Raw genomic sequence first — 16,867 nt, 5'->3', positions numbered from 1 at the left:
AACAGTGTCGTATGCCCCATACTAGTGAAGAGAGACGGGCACTCAGGGTAGAACGTGTCCGTGCTGGTGAAATCCAATAGCAAATATCAGATGGTCCGATATGTTTGTTCATAACATGTAATGTCCCCATGGTCACGTCGGTATGTAGGGCAAAAATAATGACGAGGGCTTGTTCTAAACTTTTTAACTATTGACGTGGGTAGTCGATGGCTAGTCATGCTTAAGATCTGGGTGAAGCCCCAGGTGGGCACAATGTGCGAAGCTCATTTCTGGTGTCCCCCGCCGTGATATCGCTGAAATATTGCTAAAAGTGGCGTAAAACTAAACTCATTCACTTACTCTATGGGTTGTGATTTCACGGTCTCAGGCCCTCATACAATCAATGATATACATGCATATGCATAAATTCATATATTGCATAAACATTTATCCATGCTTATCATGTAGAATGCTTATGCGTTTATGAATACTAATTACATACGGTCTTCATAAAAGTAGATCACGCGAATGATCAAAACAGTGCAATTTAAATGACTGTTTTATCAGCATGTGATTTGCAGAGATGTAACTTTGGTGAATAAAATAATAAAGATTTGACTATTTTCCATAAAAAATCCTGTCGGAGCTAATGTAAACAAACATGTTTTCAATACAGCATTGTCAACAGATGTATTTCAACAAATAACTTGCTATAAACATAAATTACATAAAAGAGACGCTGTTATCAATAATGATATATGTATTTTTACATTACGTCCAGAGTTACAACATTGGATGCCTTAAAAAAATGTTCCAGAAAGTTTTATGGTAAACATATTTCATGTAGACAGCTACAGATAAGACGTATTACTGACAATATCACTGATTTCTGGTGTAATTCCTCCCAACTTGTATCATGTGTCTGTTCTATACTTTCCTTTGTATGTGTTTGTGGAAAGTGCTACCGGTGGGGAAGGATACGCTCATCTGCAAGCACCTGCTATCCTAACTATTTGGTAATCAATCATAATTATGCAGATGCTTTTAAATTAAGTTCAGAAAATCGTTCAGACAAATCTGCTTTTAATAAAGACTTCTTATGACGAAGGTATGTGAAGGGTTTTGGCAATAGCTCATTAGAATCCCGTGTGATGATACAATGCATCTTACTCTGATCGTCATCATGACTTCATCTTCTGGGAACAGCTGCAGCGATAAGTTAAACAGGAACAAAAGTCGCATCTACTTGGAAATGATCATTACAGAAGCTTTTGAATCCGAACAATCTGGGTATAGATTTGTTATGATAATGCATAGGCTTGTTTGTTCTATTTCCCAATCGAAGCAGGCGTCTAAAATCTTGAACTCATTCCTCATATATAAAAAAGGTGCGTCGTGGTATGAGTGAGTGAGTGAGTTACAATTTAGAGTCACATTGGCAGTATAACAGCCATACCGTGACTACACAAGATTTGCATACACAGTAAATACATATTGGTATTACAAAATCCAGTCATTAAAGGACTGTAAAATGACTTGACTGTCACATATTTTGTTTTAAAACTAGTATGTAACAATATAGATCACCAGCAACTAAAGGTAGGTCACCATACTAGGAACCATGGGGATTTACAGTGCCTTTGCAGCCTGCATGGATCCCCGCAGGATTTACAACATCCCACTAGCTGGTACAAGTGAAATGAGCCATAAATATCACTCACTATCTCACGTTTCGTTCCAGGTTCTTCCCAATGTTGGCGGCTGATTTCTCCAAACTCCATATCAACTACGCTATCCGTCTTGAAGGAGAAAGACTGTATTTATCCCAATCTGAAATGATGCATGACTGGAAGCAGTCAGACACGAAGAAGTGTACAAGTGCCAAAACCTCCAAGATGACACTCTTGAATGATAAAGTTGTTTTTGTCATCGGCGATGAAATCCGCGTTAATATTGACACTTACGATTCCCATGGGAACAAGAAAAATTGCGGAGGGGATTTCCTACGACTTTGGATGGAGGATAAAAGATTGGGAGCTTCCGTTGCTGGTCACGTCATCGACCATAACAACGGAAGCTATACTGGCGTGATCAGGGCATTGTGGGAAGGTGCAGCTTCAATTAGGTGTTTCATTGAAAGGAGGAAAGAAGAAATTGCCATGTTTTATGACATCTTGGAGAAGAATCATGCACTGTGGGTGCCAAAGAGGGAGTTTGTTTCCAATGGTTTTGTCGAGAGTACAGAGTGTTCTATTAAACCTGACAATTTCCAAAGCTACTGTAATTTTACGGATATGAACTATGGGTTTCCATGGTTCTGTGCCAGGCCGAATAAGTTAAAGTGTGAAGATTGGAAGAATTCCTGGTCTGAGAACAGAGGATACCCACCCGATGACCCCTACCAGAGGAGCATATACTATCTGTCAGTGAATATTGTTTAAGCAAAACAGTAGTAGCAGTATTATTATTATTATTAGTATTAGTAGTAGTAGTAGTACTAGTAGTAATAGCAAAGAGCAGCACTAGTGGTATTAGATGCAGTAGTTCTGCTTCTATCACTACTTTTTTATAGTAATTATAATAATATATATATTTTTTAATTTATTAATATTATATGTGATTGTTATTGTTTGATTTAGTAGCTTAATGATACCTATAATTGATATCTGATATTTTTGATGGGAAGAATACACCTGTTCAAAGTATCTGCGTAGTCTATGCCCGGCTAATGCATTTGTGCTCTCCAATTCCATCTTCAGATCCCTTATATCATTCTACTGGGTTTTCATTCTTGCTTATCGCTTAGGACCAAACCGCATATAACTGTTACATGTGATGCAAAACAATCGAATCTCCACAAGGAAAACTAGTGGGTAACAGCATGAACAAGGTTCTAGGCAAAATAACTGAAGATCAATCAAGTAAATTACCGCCAAAAGAAAGCATACGTTAGTGAAACGTTTTTCGGTCGGAAATACTGCAAACAGAAAGTCCAAAACACAGCTATTTATAACACCCTTATTAAATACGTCACTATCGCAAAACCATTTCTTCTTTTTTCCAATTATAGCCACCAGCACGGCCATACTTTCGTTTGCCTGGCAAACAAATGATGCTGCTACTTTTGTAGAATCAAACTACATGTCATTTGTTATAGATCTGTCAAGGGAAACGACGATGATCTGCCGACAAAGATTCATATCACAGTTGTTTATAGTAAGTATTCGGACCTTTGTCTTTGAATATGTGAATGTTAGACATATAGTTGTGATGCCGACAATTTTAAGAACTGATTTTAGAATTATAATGCACATACTTCTTAACCGCAAATGCTTCATGCAATGAATTCAATAATTAACAAACTATAGAGTGGGCTATACAAAAGCAGCGACATCGTTCATCGTACACTTGCCTCGCCAATTTCTAATTTAAGTGAATCGGGAAACAGTAGATTGTTTGAAGTCGAGGTTGTATGGATTATTTCAGTTTATCAAAACAAATGGAAAACAAACAAAATAAAATGAAACCAACAACATCATATCGTTCCTTATTTAGCTAATTTAAATCAACAAAATTGCTTTATGAATATGGTTTTGCACTGACACTTTGTAAAGATATTTATTAAAGAAATGCCTACAGAAATGCATGTAGTTATGTACTCTTTTAATTGAAGTAGCTGAGTGTCAAGATCATTTCAAAATAAGCCGTTTTGAAAAAATCTTAATGAGAATGAGGTTAGTTTCATAACACTATTAGTAACAATAATGAATACATTGTAATAATGCACTTACAATGCTTTGTATCACTGTGAGTATATATACAGTGCAAGTTCTACATATTTCGATCACGATCGTCAAATTAAACAGACCAATATTTGCTTTGATCATCTGACCAATACATATGATGAAACATTTGTTGCAGAAAATACATTAAAGGACTTACAACTATCCAGACCAACAACCCCGTGCAACAGACTTCCGCCGGAAATGACGTGGAGGATGGTGTCTCCAGTCGGCCTCTTTTTTGGTGGCGCCTTTCAGCCAACGTTGTGTCTGGACAATTTGTCCTTGACTCCAAAGACATACCGCAGGTGCTTGAAGAACAAACGTCTGTGGCTGCACGGAGACTCGACGAGTCAACAGTTCAAAAGAAGCCTCCACTACACCCTCGGTATTCCCGACGTAAGCACTGGCCATAACCCTCAGCTTCTCACGGACAAAGAGGATAACTTTTCCGTGTCTTGGTATGCACATGAATTCCCATTTTTCCACGGAGCTGAACGATTTGCGCCCACAGTAAATAAACCCCAACATCTTCTTCTCGACAGTCTTCCAGATAACACGGAGGATATTGTCGTCCTATACATATACGTCCACTTTAATTTGGTTCATCCTGACGTGTACCGTGAACATATTCGTGTGATGGTGCGGTCAGTGGGCAAGTTGTTGTCACGTGCTCCGAAAGTGACCATAGCTGTTCGAGGTCCACATGCCTATTACAGAAGTTTTGCACAGGAGCTCGTGTCTTACTGGGGATTAATTTATTCAGACATACTCAGAAAAGAGTTCGCTCCCTTTGCTGACAGAGTTGTCTACCTTGACTTTTGGGATTTGACGGTTGCAGTTGGGCCGGAACATGTTCACCCAGACATGATCATTGTTAAATCAATGGTACATTACATGATGTCATTGTTATGTCATAGACTATGAATAACTTGGTAATATGTTCTTAAAAATCTTCATATGTCTTTATCAAACACTAATTTCTGACATCTTGCATTAGATGTTGATTGTTTTACATACTGAAAGTCAGATAGATTCACAGGGTTTGAAAGCATAATGACTAGTATTATACGGAAAGTAACCGCCTCCGTGGTGTAGTGGTTAGAGCGTCCGCCCGGAGAGCGGAAGGTCGCGGGTTCGATCCCCGACCGCGTCATACCAAAAGACGTTAAAATATGGTACTTGTTGGTCCCTGCCTGGCGCTCGGCATTAATGGGTGCAACAGGGACTGGTCGGCTCGGAGTCAGTATAATGTGTCTGAGTGGGGTATTCATGCTTCACTGCGGCATGGTATCTCAGTGGGGTAGCACTATAAAACCAGCTTAAGTTTGGGCTATTACAAGCAGCCGCACATACACATACACACGCATGCACGTCGTCATATGAGCGAACTATTCTCAAGCACGACGTTTAACCCAATTTCACCTCACTTATACGGACAGTAAGACTAAGCCATTCGACTAAGTCTTTGTTTTCGTCGCCACGTTATTTAGGTATATGTTATTTGTGTGTGTGGTTCATAGTTTTCTTCATGTGAGTGGTTCTGTGTCTGTTTTTAATAGTTTGCGTGTGTGTATGCGTGTGTGAGTGTGTGTGCGTGATATGTACTCACAACCCCACAACTCACCCCACACGAATTAATATCATATTCATAAAATTAGACAATATTTAATCGTACCCATATATCTGTGTGTGTATACATATTAACATTGCAAAAAAGTCCCGTGAATAAAGTTATTATGTTTGATTACAGATAGCTCTTTTCACACAATTTTAATGTCGAGTGTCATCATATTAGTTTTATCAAGTGCTGAGTAGTTCACTTTAGTCATATCACCTCAACGATTACAGTGTTTGCCTTAATGCATTGCTTCTCACTTTTAGTTTTCCCTGCACGGGTAATCATGAATATTGAATATGTATTGGGTTCACCATTAGCTATTCACAAATATTCGGCATATTCCGGCATATTTCAGTGTAACTGAAAAATAATGGTATATGTTTTATGATTGGATCACTCAAAATCAGTGCTGATTGTGATTGGCTCTTGCTTAAGGAAGCACCACGCCATATTCCGCCTTATGACTTTGGTGTGTAAATAATCGATTCTGGGCCATCCAATCAAGAATCTGTTAGCGTATCCATCTACCTAATTGGGATACAATAATATGCATGAATGCATTCTGGGGACCTCACCATCGTCAGTCAAGCATGGGATCGGGTTTTGTGGGCTACTTAAGATATGTCAGTAACCAACATGTCACCACGAGTATTTGCAAATTTTGCTACTTCTATTTTTTTTCAGTTTGAGACCGTTATCCCTTTTGTACCCTTTTGTACCCCATGGTGGTACATGCCACAATAGTTTCCACAAGAGCAGAATAGATTGTTGGATTCCGAGGTACAATCGATTCCGACTTTATCACAAGCATTTATTTATGAATCACTATTTAATAGTGATGATACACCGTGTCCGCGAAAAAGCTGAGCGTATCCTAAACTACGTAAACCATATAGAGTTGAGTCCCTTAGGCGGGCCAGGATCCTATAATCCTGATCCGAATCCTGATCGCACAATGATTATACTTTTGGGCGTGTCAGTAGCTAGTTCATGCTCAAGAGGATACGAGTAAAACGTACTCTTTCCTCTAAATTCCATCCGACGTAATTCTGTTCAAAGTGCCAAAACCCTAACTAACCCCTTACCCAGTTAAAACGGGACGGTGGCGTAGCGAAGACCCAGCTTTCTGTAGGCCCCCGCCGTGATATTGCTGGAATATTACTTAAAGCGGAGTAAAACTAACCTCCCTCCCCAAATTAAAACCTGTGATAGCAGTCTTATCGGTCCAGTGGTCCTGCCTTTAGTATAATATAGGCTAGGTCTGACCCTTTTATTCCCCGAACGAGTCAAAATCGATATATGAACAAACATTCAGAACAAATGTCAAGCTCGGACGGGAAAGAGCTCGTTCCTCGTAGCAACGGGAACACAAAGGCCCCAGTCGTCTGGGCGTGATAAGTCGCTGTGAGGAGTTCTGGTTATTATGCGTGTCAGAAACCAGTTATCGTGGTTTAAAGTGGGTTAAGATTTTTTGTCACATCGGTAGTATTTCAGCCATATCGTGACTAAAACAAATTATACGTTCATGTCACATAAATCCAGAACATAAAAACCTGTTGAAGGACAGTACAAACAACTACAATATCGCAGAAAACTAGCATGTACATATAAATCTATAGACAATACAGTTATAAATAACAGGCTATACATCAACAGCTGAAGGTAGATCACCTTGATAAGCACCATAGGGGCTGTGGTTTAGAACCTGAAATAGGCCCGGTTATATTTTTAGGTTATCAGCACTTTGCTTGTGGATTTCACCTCAGTTGTAAAAGTCAAAGACCTGCTTCACTTCGAGTTGAGTGAGTGAGTGAGTGAATTATTATTTAACGTCACATCGGCAATATTTCAGCCATATCGTGACGAGAACACTTGACATTAAAATAGAATATATATAGATAGTATAAAAACCTGCCGACAAAGGACAGTAAAGCAACTAGGGTATCACAGATATACATGTAAAACTAGTAATTGAATCTAAAACATTTTAACTATAGGGGACAACACAATATAAAAATAGGCTATAGGTCACCAACAACTGAAGGTAAATCACCATACAAGGACTTCGAGTTGAAGTGGGGGACATGCCGATTCGTAGACCCCGCAATTCGCTGACTTTTTTGATATTAAGCACCGCACCCAGCAATATTCGATCTCTATTACGGCGGTCTGTAAATAATCGAGTCTGGACCAGACTACAAGCACCGCACCCAGCAATATTCGATCTCTGTTACGGCGGTCTGTAAATAATCGAGTCTGGACCAGACTACAAACACCGCACCCAGCAATATTCGATATCTATTACGGCGGTCTGTAAATAATCGAGTCTGGACCAGACTACAAGCACCGCACCCAGCAATATTCGACATCTATTACGGCGGTCTGTAAATAATCGAGTCTGGACCAGACTACAAGCACCGCTACGAGCAATATTCGATCTCTATTTCGGCGGTCTGTAAATAATCGAGTCTGGACCAGACTACAAGCACCGCACCCAGCAATATTCGATCTCTATTTCGGCGGTCTGTAAATAATCGAGTCTGGACCAGACTACAAGCACCGCACCCAGCAATATTCGATCTCTATTTCGGCGGTCTGTACATAATCGAGTCTGAACCAGACTACAAGCACCACCCAGCAATATTCGATCTCTATTACGGCGGTCTGTAAATAATCGAGTCTGGACCAGACTACAAGCACCGCACCCAGCAATATTCGATCTCTATTTCGGCGGTCTGTAAATAATCGAGTCTGGACCAGACTACAAGCACCGCACCCAATGCAATATTCGATCTCTATTACGGCGGTCTGTAAATAATCGAGTCTGGACCAGACTACAAGCACCGCACCCAGCAATATTCGATCTCTATTTCGGCGGTCTGTAAATAATCGAGTCTGAACCAGACTACAAGCACCGCACCCAGCAATATTCGATCTCTATTACGGCGGTCTGTAAATAATCGAGTCTGGACCAGACTACAAGCACCGCACCCAGCAATATTCGATCTCTATTACGGCGGTCTGTAAATAATCGAGTCTGGACCAGACTACAAGCACCGCACCCAGCAATATTCGATCTCTATTTCGGCGGTCTGTAAATAATCGAGTCTGAACCAGACTACAAGCACCGCACCCAGCAATATTCGATCTCTATTTCGGCGGTCTGTAAATAATCGAGTCTGAACCAGACTACAAGCACCGCACCCAGCAATATTCGATCTCTATTACGGCGGTCTGTAAATAATCGAGTCTGGACTACCTAGTGGTCGACATCATAAGAATTGATCTACGCAACTGGAATACGACGAAATGCCTCAACCAAGTCAGCAAACCCGATCCCGTTACTCGCCTCGTACAAGCATTGGTTACTGAGGAACACATTTGACCACAACGCTAAAGGTTATTTACTTCTGTTGCGAGGAAAGTAGTCCTTCTAGGTGGGCATCACATTCAAAAGATATTACATATTCTTTCAATCAACTTTCAGGAATAACAAATGAACACATTGATCTGTTGAAACCGCCCTCTTAAGAAGATTCTCCACATGGTACAATGTGTGAAGCCCATTTCTGTTGTCCCACACCGTGATATTGCTAAAGGTGGCGTACAACTATATTCCCTCACTCACTCACCACGTCTCGCAACCGCATCGGGTGTTATCAATCTAGCCAGGGTTATTGCAATGTGTTTTTTACCGGGTGTGAACTAAAGACAATATTCCCGTCAGCTTCATAAGATGACCAGGTGCATTTGAAACACGTGGTAGCGGGTTAGGTGGCTGACCTTGTGTGCTGGCGATTAGATGCCTGACTCTGAGGGTGTGAGTTCGAATCCCGGATGGGGCTCAACTCAAAAAGTAATAGAATCTGTACTTTACTAAGAAAGTGTAATCCCAAATATAACCTATGTTACATACATCCACTATTATCAATTGAACCACGCAGTAGACATTTTACAAAGTTTTCACTCTCATGAAATGGGTTTTACACTGATGACGAATCAAGAATTAAATTTCAGTTCAGTGAGTGAATGAGTTAATATTTAACATCACATCGGCAATATCTCAGCCATATCGTGACGAAAACAATTTATACAGTAAAAAGTGAAAACCTTTTGAAGATTAAAACCTGTCGACGATGGACAGTAAAAATAGAAGATAATCACAGATATAATATAAAATTAGCGAGCAAAGCTAAAACATTCCAATTAAAGAAGACAATACAATATAAAACACGGGCTATAGACAACAACTGAAGGTAGATCACCATACTAGGAACCATGGGGACTTACATTACTTTTTCTACCTGCATGGATCTTAGCTGGATTTACACCATCCCTTCAGCCGCTGGCGATTGTAGGAAAATGTAGCCGGCAGTTAAAAGAACAAAGAAACTACGTTTAAAATACGGTAAATTTACATTTTACTTTGAAAGTTTTGGGACTTACGTACCCTCTCAGGAGGACAATAATTTTACAGTACTTTAACCCCCTTTGAGGGTACAGCCACTAACAAGTTACTAATCTAAATTACCAATCTTTAAAATATGTCTGTGTACAAAACAAATTAATCAGAATTCATCAAACAAATCAATTTCTTTTAAAAAACCAATAATTAAATGATAATTAACATTTTTAAAAAGATCCTTCATTGTTTTTACATTGAAATATTTATCCCTTATGATGGAGAATTCAACACAGTCAAGCAGGACATGCTTGATGACCTCTTCAAATCTGGACTGACAACCCAAGTAGGTGTAACCGATAGTTGGTTTTATTGCATGTAATTTATTGATACCTGCTTTGGCGTCCCACTTCTTTTGCATCAGATCACGGATGTAAGTTCTAATGCTAGCTTTGTAATCAGAGTATGGGATCAGAAGTGGTGTCACAGATTTGTTGAGTGCTGCCTTGAGTAACCAACAGAGGACGATGTCGTGTTGGCCAGGTGCAAGATCATTATATAATTCTATAATTTCTAATAAAAGTGGATGGTTACAAGAAATATTTTTTCTCTCGCCTGAAGACACGAAAGAGAATCGGAAAAGATGATGTATTTTTTATTTTTACGGTGTTTATTAATATATTTAAGAGCTGTTAATATGGCGTAAGCTTCTGCTGTGAAAATAGAGCTGTTATTTCGTAGTCGAGAAGATATTGTTTGGGATCCAATGACAGTGGCACAAGCAACTGCGCCACCATCCTTGGATCCATCTGTAAATAAGGATTTGTATGTATTATATTAATTTTTTAATCGATGATATTCTTGTTTATATTGTAATTCATTAGTTTCTGCTTTCTTAAACTTAGTCATTGTGAGGTCAACTTGTGTTCTCACTAATTGCAAAGGAGGAGAAGAAAGAAGACGAGAAGAAGATACATTCTCCAGCTCAATGCTGGCAGCAGAAATCAATGGTTTAATTCTGTGCCCAAGAGGCGGAACAAGAGAAGACTTTTTGTTATACAAATCCTCATAAAGAGGATTGAAGACACAGTTAAATGCAGGGTGAGACTCGTTAGAATATAGTTTAGTAAGATATTGTAAAGATAATTGAATACGGCGTTGGGAAAGAGAAGGCTCATCTGCCTCGACATAGAGACTATCAACTGGAGAAGTTCTAAATGATCCAAGACAAAGTCTTAGACCTTGGTGGTGAACAGAATCAAGTAGTTTAAGGTTGCTTTTGCAGGCTCCGCCATATACGATGGAGCCATAATCAAGTTTAGATCGCACCAATGATCTATATAAGTGAAGGAGGGTAGTTTGATCCCCTCCCCACTTTGAATCGGAGACGACGTTTAACAAGTCTAGTGCCTTCAGGCATTTAGCTTTAAGGGACTTAATATGTGGCAGGAGTGTTAAATTGGAATCGAAAATTAGGCCCAAGAATTTGGCCTCCTTTACAACTTTGATGGGAGTGCCATTTAAAGTTAGTTCTTGGTCCTTATGAGGCTTATATTTTCTACAAAAATGTATACAATTAGTTTTTGATTTAGAAAATTTAAAGCCGTTTTCAAGACACCATTTATTTATTTTGTTTAAACATAACTGCAGTTGCCGTTCAATAGTATGCATATTTTTACCACGACAAGAAATATTGAAATCATCCACAAATAATGATCCATCAATTGAATCATTTAAAACCGTTGATAAACTATTGATCTTGATGCTAAACAGTGTGACAGACAAAATACTGCCTTGTGGGACACCCTGATCCTGATTATAATGATCCTGATTATAATGATCAGACAGGGTTGAACCCATGCGGACTTGAAATTGCCTGTCTTTTAAAAACTGTGATATAAAAAGAGGCAAACGGCCTCTCAAACCAAAATCATGTAAATCCTTCAAAATGCCATGCTTTCAGGACGTATCATAAGCTTTCTGAAGTTCAAAGAAAATTGATACAGCATGTTGTTTATTTACTATAGCATTTTTAAGAAAGTTTGATATAAGCCCCAGTTAGCCTTCGAAAAATTCCATCTTGTATACGATGGAGAATCAGATGGAGTTATTTCTGAAAGGATAGTTGGAAAATGATCGCTTCCACAAAGGTCATTGTGGACAGACCAATAAAATTGATTGAATATGTTAGAATCTGCAAGAGACAAATCCAGAGAAGAGTAAGTGCCAGTTGCAGGATGTAGATAAGTGTTTGAATCATCATTATATACTAGCCACATAAAGAAACTGTGCATTGTCAAAATATTATCCCAGTTGATAAGTACGATAACAATGTCAAAGGTACATATAAACTTGAATGAAGGGATCATGAGACCATAACAAGTCGTGAGAATTTCAATTGAAAAGTCAAACAACCATGTCACAAGCTCAATAACGGGTATGTCCACCATCGGCATTGAAAACAGCAGTGCATCGACGACGCATAGAGCCTATCAAACGTGCAAGGAAGGCTTGTGGGATGTCACGCCAGATTCTCTCAAGTTCTGTTGCAAGGTCAAGGACGTTATCTGGCGGATGAGGAAGACGGCGTAGACGTCGATCCATCTCGTCCCAAACATGCTCTATCGGGGAGAGATCCGGTGAATTTGCAGGCCAAGGCAGTAAGTCAACGTTGTGGTGTTGCAAGAAATCCATAGCAACCCTTGCCGTATGAGGGCGGGCATTGTCCTGTTGGAATGTTAACCCAGGGCCATGACGTTGCAGAAAAGGAATTGCCACAGGTCGAAGAATCTTATCCCTGTAGCCCACACCAGTTAAGTTGCCCTGAACAATCACCAAAGGAGGTTATTGGCGTGCTGTTATTCCACCCCCCAATCATCACGGAACCACCACCAAAGCGATTCCTCTCCAAGACACAGGCTTGTGCATAACGTTCTCCCACGCGTCTATAGGCACGTTGACGTCCATCACTATGGGAAATGTTAAACCTGATCTCATCTGTAAAAAACAACATTTCTCCACCAAAACCAGGGTCTGCGGACATGATTTCGGCACCACATTCGGCGAGCTTGCCGATGACGTTGTGTCAGGATAGGCCGTATGGCGGGGCGTCGTGGTCTGATCCCGTGATGACGTAAACGTTGTCGAACTGTGTTGGGGTGGATACGGCGAAGTCCTGGGATGGATCGGGCAGTCATCACTGCAGTCTGAAACCTGTGGCGACGATGGGTCACCCTTATCCACCTGTCCTGTCTTGGCGTTGTTACATGTGGACGTCCAGAATGTGGCCGATCGATGACGTCATTTGTGTTGTGGTAGCGTCTCACCAGTGCAGAAATGGTGTTACGGTGGCAGTGGAAATGTGCAGCCACTTGTCGTTGAGACATTCACCCACGGACCATCCCAATGGCCTCATGACGTTGTGCAGACGTGAGCCTTGGCATGCTATGCGTTTCAATAGCCGTTTAATTTTTTGAACGATCGCAAGGGCAGGGATTGAGCTTTCCAAAGTGACAGTATTGTGTGGCATTCATTAGGTCTGTTTCTCTTTCCCGGAATGCACGTGCAACAACGTATTGCACGTCTCAAGGACGAACCCACTGACGTCATGGAACGTGGCACGTGCATGCATGTTGGATACATGTCACTAATCTCTGAGTTTAAATCCTTATGTGTCTACACAGGTTTGATAAATTTAGATTTTAAATTTTTGTATGCACAGTTAATTTATGTGCCTAGTATATATGCACAAGTCATTATTAGAAATGAAATCTTCTAGTATTTTACCTTTAGTATTAGTGTTGTTACTACCCCAGAGGGGGTTGTGACCGTTAAGGTCGCCCATAATAACACAGGGCTTCGGAAGTTGATCATAGAGTGACTGAAGTTCAGTCTGCTGAAGTGCAGAGGAAGGCGAAATATACAGAGAGCATAATGTAAATGCTACATCCAGAGTAAGTCTCACTGCAACAGCTTGGAGATTAGTTTTAAGTACAACAGGACTGTTAATAACATCTTGTCGCACAAGGATAGAAGATCCTCCAGTGGCCCTGTCACCCAGAGGAGAAAAATAATGACAGGCATTGAACTGACGTAAAGTTAAATTATCTGTCTGTTTCAGATATTTCTTGCAGACAGATGCTGATGATGTTAAATCCTGGACTAATAGCTGTAGTTCGTTAAAATTTGTCCGTAGTCCTCTACAGTTCCACTGCACGATACTAGTAAAATGACCTATCTTTTAGGTGGATTGATAGGGGACCTACCCCTCACTTTTTTGGATGGCGACAAGCTATGTGCCCTGGGATGGATGTTTTCTGACACATCCATCTCCTCGAGTGAACCATATTTATTGAATAATTTTATTCGATTTTCTGAACCCTTGGGTGGTCTGCCACTCGTTTTCCCAGTTCCCGTTCTCGGTTTGGCTGTACTTTTTGACTTCGAACTTGTTTCAGAACGAGTCTGTTCTGTAGATTGTGACACTGTGCGTTCTTCATCCTGAACTGTAGATATTATCATAGTGTTAACACTTACTTCTGAAGTCTGAGTAGATTGCTCAGGCGTGAGAAGTTTAGGGTTATCATTTTTAACCCAAGTCAGGTCTGTTTGACAACGAATCGACAAAGTGGATACTTTAGGCATGGTTTCGGAAGGTAATCTGACGACTGATGCATAAGTTTCGTTAGGTAGTGTTGATTCCACAATCTTTTTAGCATCAGTAAAGCTAATGTTTTGAATGAATTTAACTTTGTTTATTTCCATTTGCTTTTGCCATGTTTTACAACCCTTGGAAATTAAAAGGATGAATGATTGCCTGAACAATTTGTGCCTTTATTTAAAGGACTAGTGCAGTCTTCCGTCACATGAGACGTCTCGCTACAGTGAGCACACGTCACTGGCTTTGTACAGGTGTTAACACCATGACCATATTTTTGGCATCGAAAACACCTCAATGGATTTGGGATGTAGACTGCAACTGTGATACTACAGTAACCCACTTTAACAGACTGAGGGAGACTTGGAGATGAGAATGAAAATAGGTATGTGTTTGTCGGAATCAGTTCGTTGCTTTTGCGGGTGGTAAATCGTTTGACATATGTCACACCCTGATCTTTCATTTCCGATGTCCAGTTCTGACATGTCAGCTAACAAACGGTCTCTGTCTCTTATGCCTTTGCAGGTGTTCAAGGTTCTATGGGCCGTGACTGAAACAGGGATGTCAGCAAAAGTTTGCATTGTCAATAGGTTAGATGCCTGCTGTTTTCTATTGCACTCAATCAATAGAGAGCCTGAACGCAAGCGTTTGTAGTTCTTAACGTCGCCTGCAATGCCCTATATCCCCTTAGAAATAATAAAAGGGTTCAACTTGAGTGGAGTCTTGTCAACAGTGTCAAGAACAAGGAAACGTGGGCAATTTTCTGTTAGTGTGGATTCATTCTCTTCATTGTCATTGTCGAGTTGTCGTTTGGTCTCTTTCGAGGGAGTTTGGTAAGCCATGTTGAGTTAGTAATTGTTTCATCATCCGAGCTCCCCACCCACCACGGAGTATCATAAAGACAGTGCTAATAATAAGTGGATCTCCGACTTGCAGCACCAGGGATACCCGGATGACATACTCAAGCAGAAAAAATGAAAAATCAATTATTCTACCAGATTGGCCCATGAGCCACCGCCTTCTGGCACCGGCATCTAGGCAAATTTTCACAAATTTGAAAATCCATATATCACATAGTAGATACACAAAACAAAACATATCAATATTGTGTCCAAATAAAACCAAGCCAAACAATATTAGAGCAAAGAAATTTAGTGCTCAGGGTTCGGCATGACCAGCCGATGGGTTGAACCGGGCCCATTCACCCACCCGTCTAGGTGAAGTAAGGGTCGAAGTGGTGTGTTGGGCAAAGGAGAACTGCTCCTGGAACCAGTGCCCACAACCACCAGACTCCCGTCCTCCATCGACACAGGGGCGCAACCCACGGCAAACGGGTTGGTGGACCAAATATACCCCCGGGTCCACAACGGGGGGTTGAAGAGCGCTTAGCGTTACCAAGCACCCACCACGAGGAGGTGGCTCTTCACGGGTGCCTCTCAGAATAAGAAGTTTGACCATGGTTTTGCTGAATTTAAATTGAGTACAAAGTCCCCACTTGATGGATCGTTTTGCTTCAATTTTTGTTTTCAACTGTTGAATTATATCAGGTTGAATTTTCACAAAATAATAGTACGGATCATTTCCTTCTTGACCCCCGGGAATATAATCAAATTCCCTCACAGTCCCATTCAATGCTTGTCTAGAGCATGATTGTTGATTATCACCATTAGCTCTCCTACGTTTAGCTGACCCACCACCACTTGCTGTTGTGATTCTGTCTAGTGTGTTTGGTGAGACCTTTCACTGTGGGAAATGTGTTTGAACAGTGATGACATTTAAATGATTGTCGTGAAGCTGTGCTGAGTGGGCCGTCTTTGTGTTGACTTTTTACATGTCTTTGTAATGCATCACTGCGCAAGAATGATTTGGAACAGATTTCACAATCAAAATGTTTCTCAGATGGACCACAATTTCTCTGATGTATGACGCAGTCGGGGATCGAACCCGCGACCTTCTAACCACTACACCACCTGATTGGCCCATGAACCACCGCCTTTTGGGGATACGACTCAAGGCAGAAGTAAAATTATGCTTCTGAAATATTGAGATAAACATAATTTGGCCAAGAACGAAAAAATTCATGTTCTCATTTTTATCATTTTTTTTGCAACATTACATAGTTGTAGCACAGGACTTGACGTGACCACCCGATTGATAGAACCGGGTCCATTTTACTACCCGTCCAGGTGAAGTAAGGGTCGAAGTGGCAAAAGAACCAGTGCCCTCAACCACCAGAATCCATTACTCCACCAACACAGGGGCACAACCCATGGCAAACAGATTGCCCATCTCGGTCGCCTTTTACAAACAGCAATGGGGTGCTGTGGACATATTCTATCCCGAGTTCACACGGGGGAAGAGCTATTAGCGCTACCCAGCACTCACCACGGAGAGATTGCTCTTCACGAGTGTCACACGTATATAGA

The 16,867-nt window shown here is 40.7% G+C and overlaps 1 protein-coding gene across 1 annotated transcript; it reads left to right on the top strand.

Moving 5' to 3' along the window:
- The first annotated feature begins 1,162 nt into the window (after positions 1-1,162).
- LOC124256993 (NXPE family member 4-like) lies at positions 1,163-13,928 on the top strand. The gene is made up of 5 exons (XM_046690958.1): positions 1,163-1,269; positions 1,721-2,401; positions 3,137-3,195; positions 3,901-4,649; positions 13,905-13,928. Exons 1-5 carry the CDS (start codon positions 1,163-1,165, stop codon positions 13,926-13,928), a joined length of 1,620 nt encoding a protein of 539 aa, XP_046546914.1.
- Positions 13,929-16,867: the final 2,939 nt, after the last annotated feature.

This window comes from Haliotis rubra, unplaced genomic scaffold (assembly GCF_003918875.1).
Source record: "Haliotis rubra isolate DU_JTF1 unplaced genomic scaffold, ASM391887v1 Scf647, whole genome shotgun sequence".
NCBI lineage: Eukaryota > Metazoa > Mollusca > Gastropoda > Lepetellida > Haliotidae > Haliotis > Haliotis rubra.
This window is presented reverse-complemented; position numbering and strand designations above follow the sequence as displayed.

Coding starts and splice junctions, on each gene's coding strand:
- LOC124256993 (XM_046690958.1), top strand. CDS start 1,163: ATGACTTCATCTTCTGGGAACAGCTGCAGCGATAAGTTAAACAGGAAC. Junction 2,402..3,136: donor CAGAGGAGCATATACTATCT/GTCAGTGAATAT, acceptor CATTTGTTATAG/ATCTGTCAAGGGAAACGACG. Junction 4,650..13,904: donor TGATCATTGTTAAATCAATG/GTACATTACATG, acceptor TGTCTGTTTCAG/ATATTTCTTGCAGACAGATG.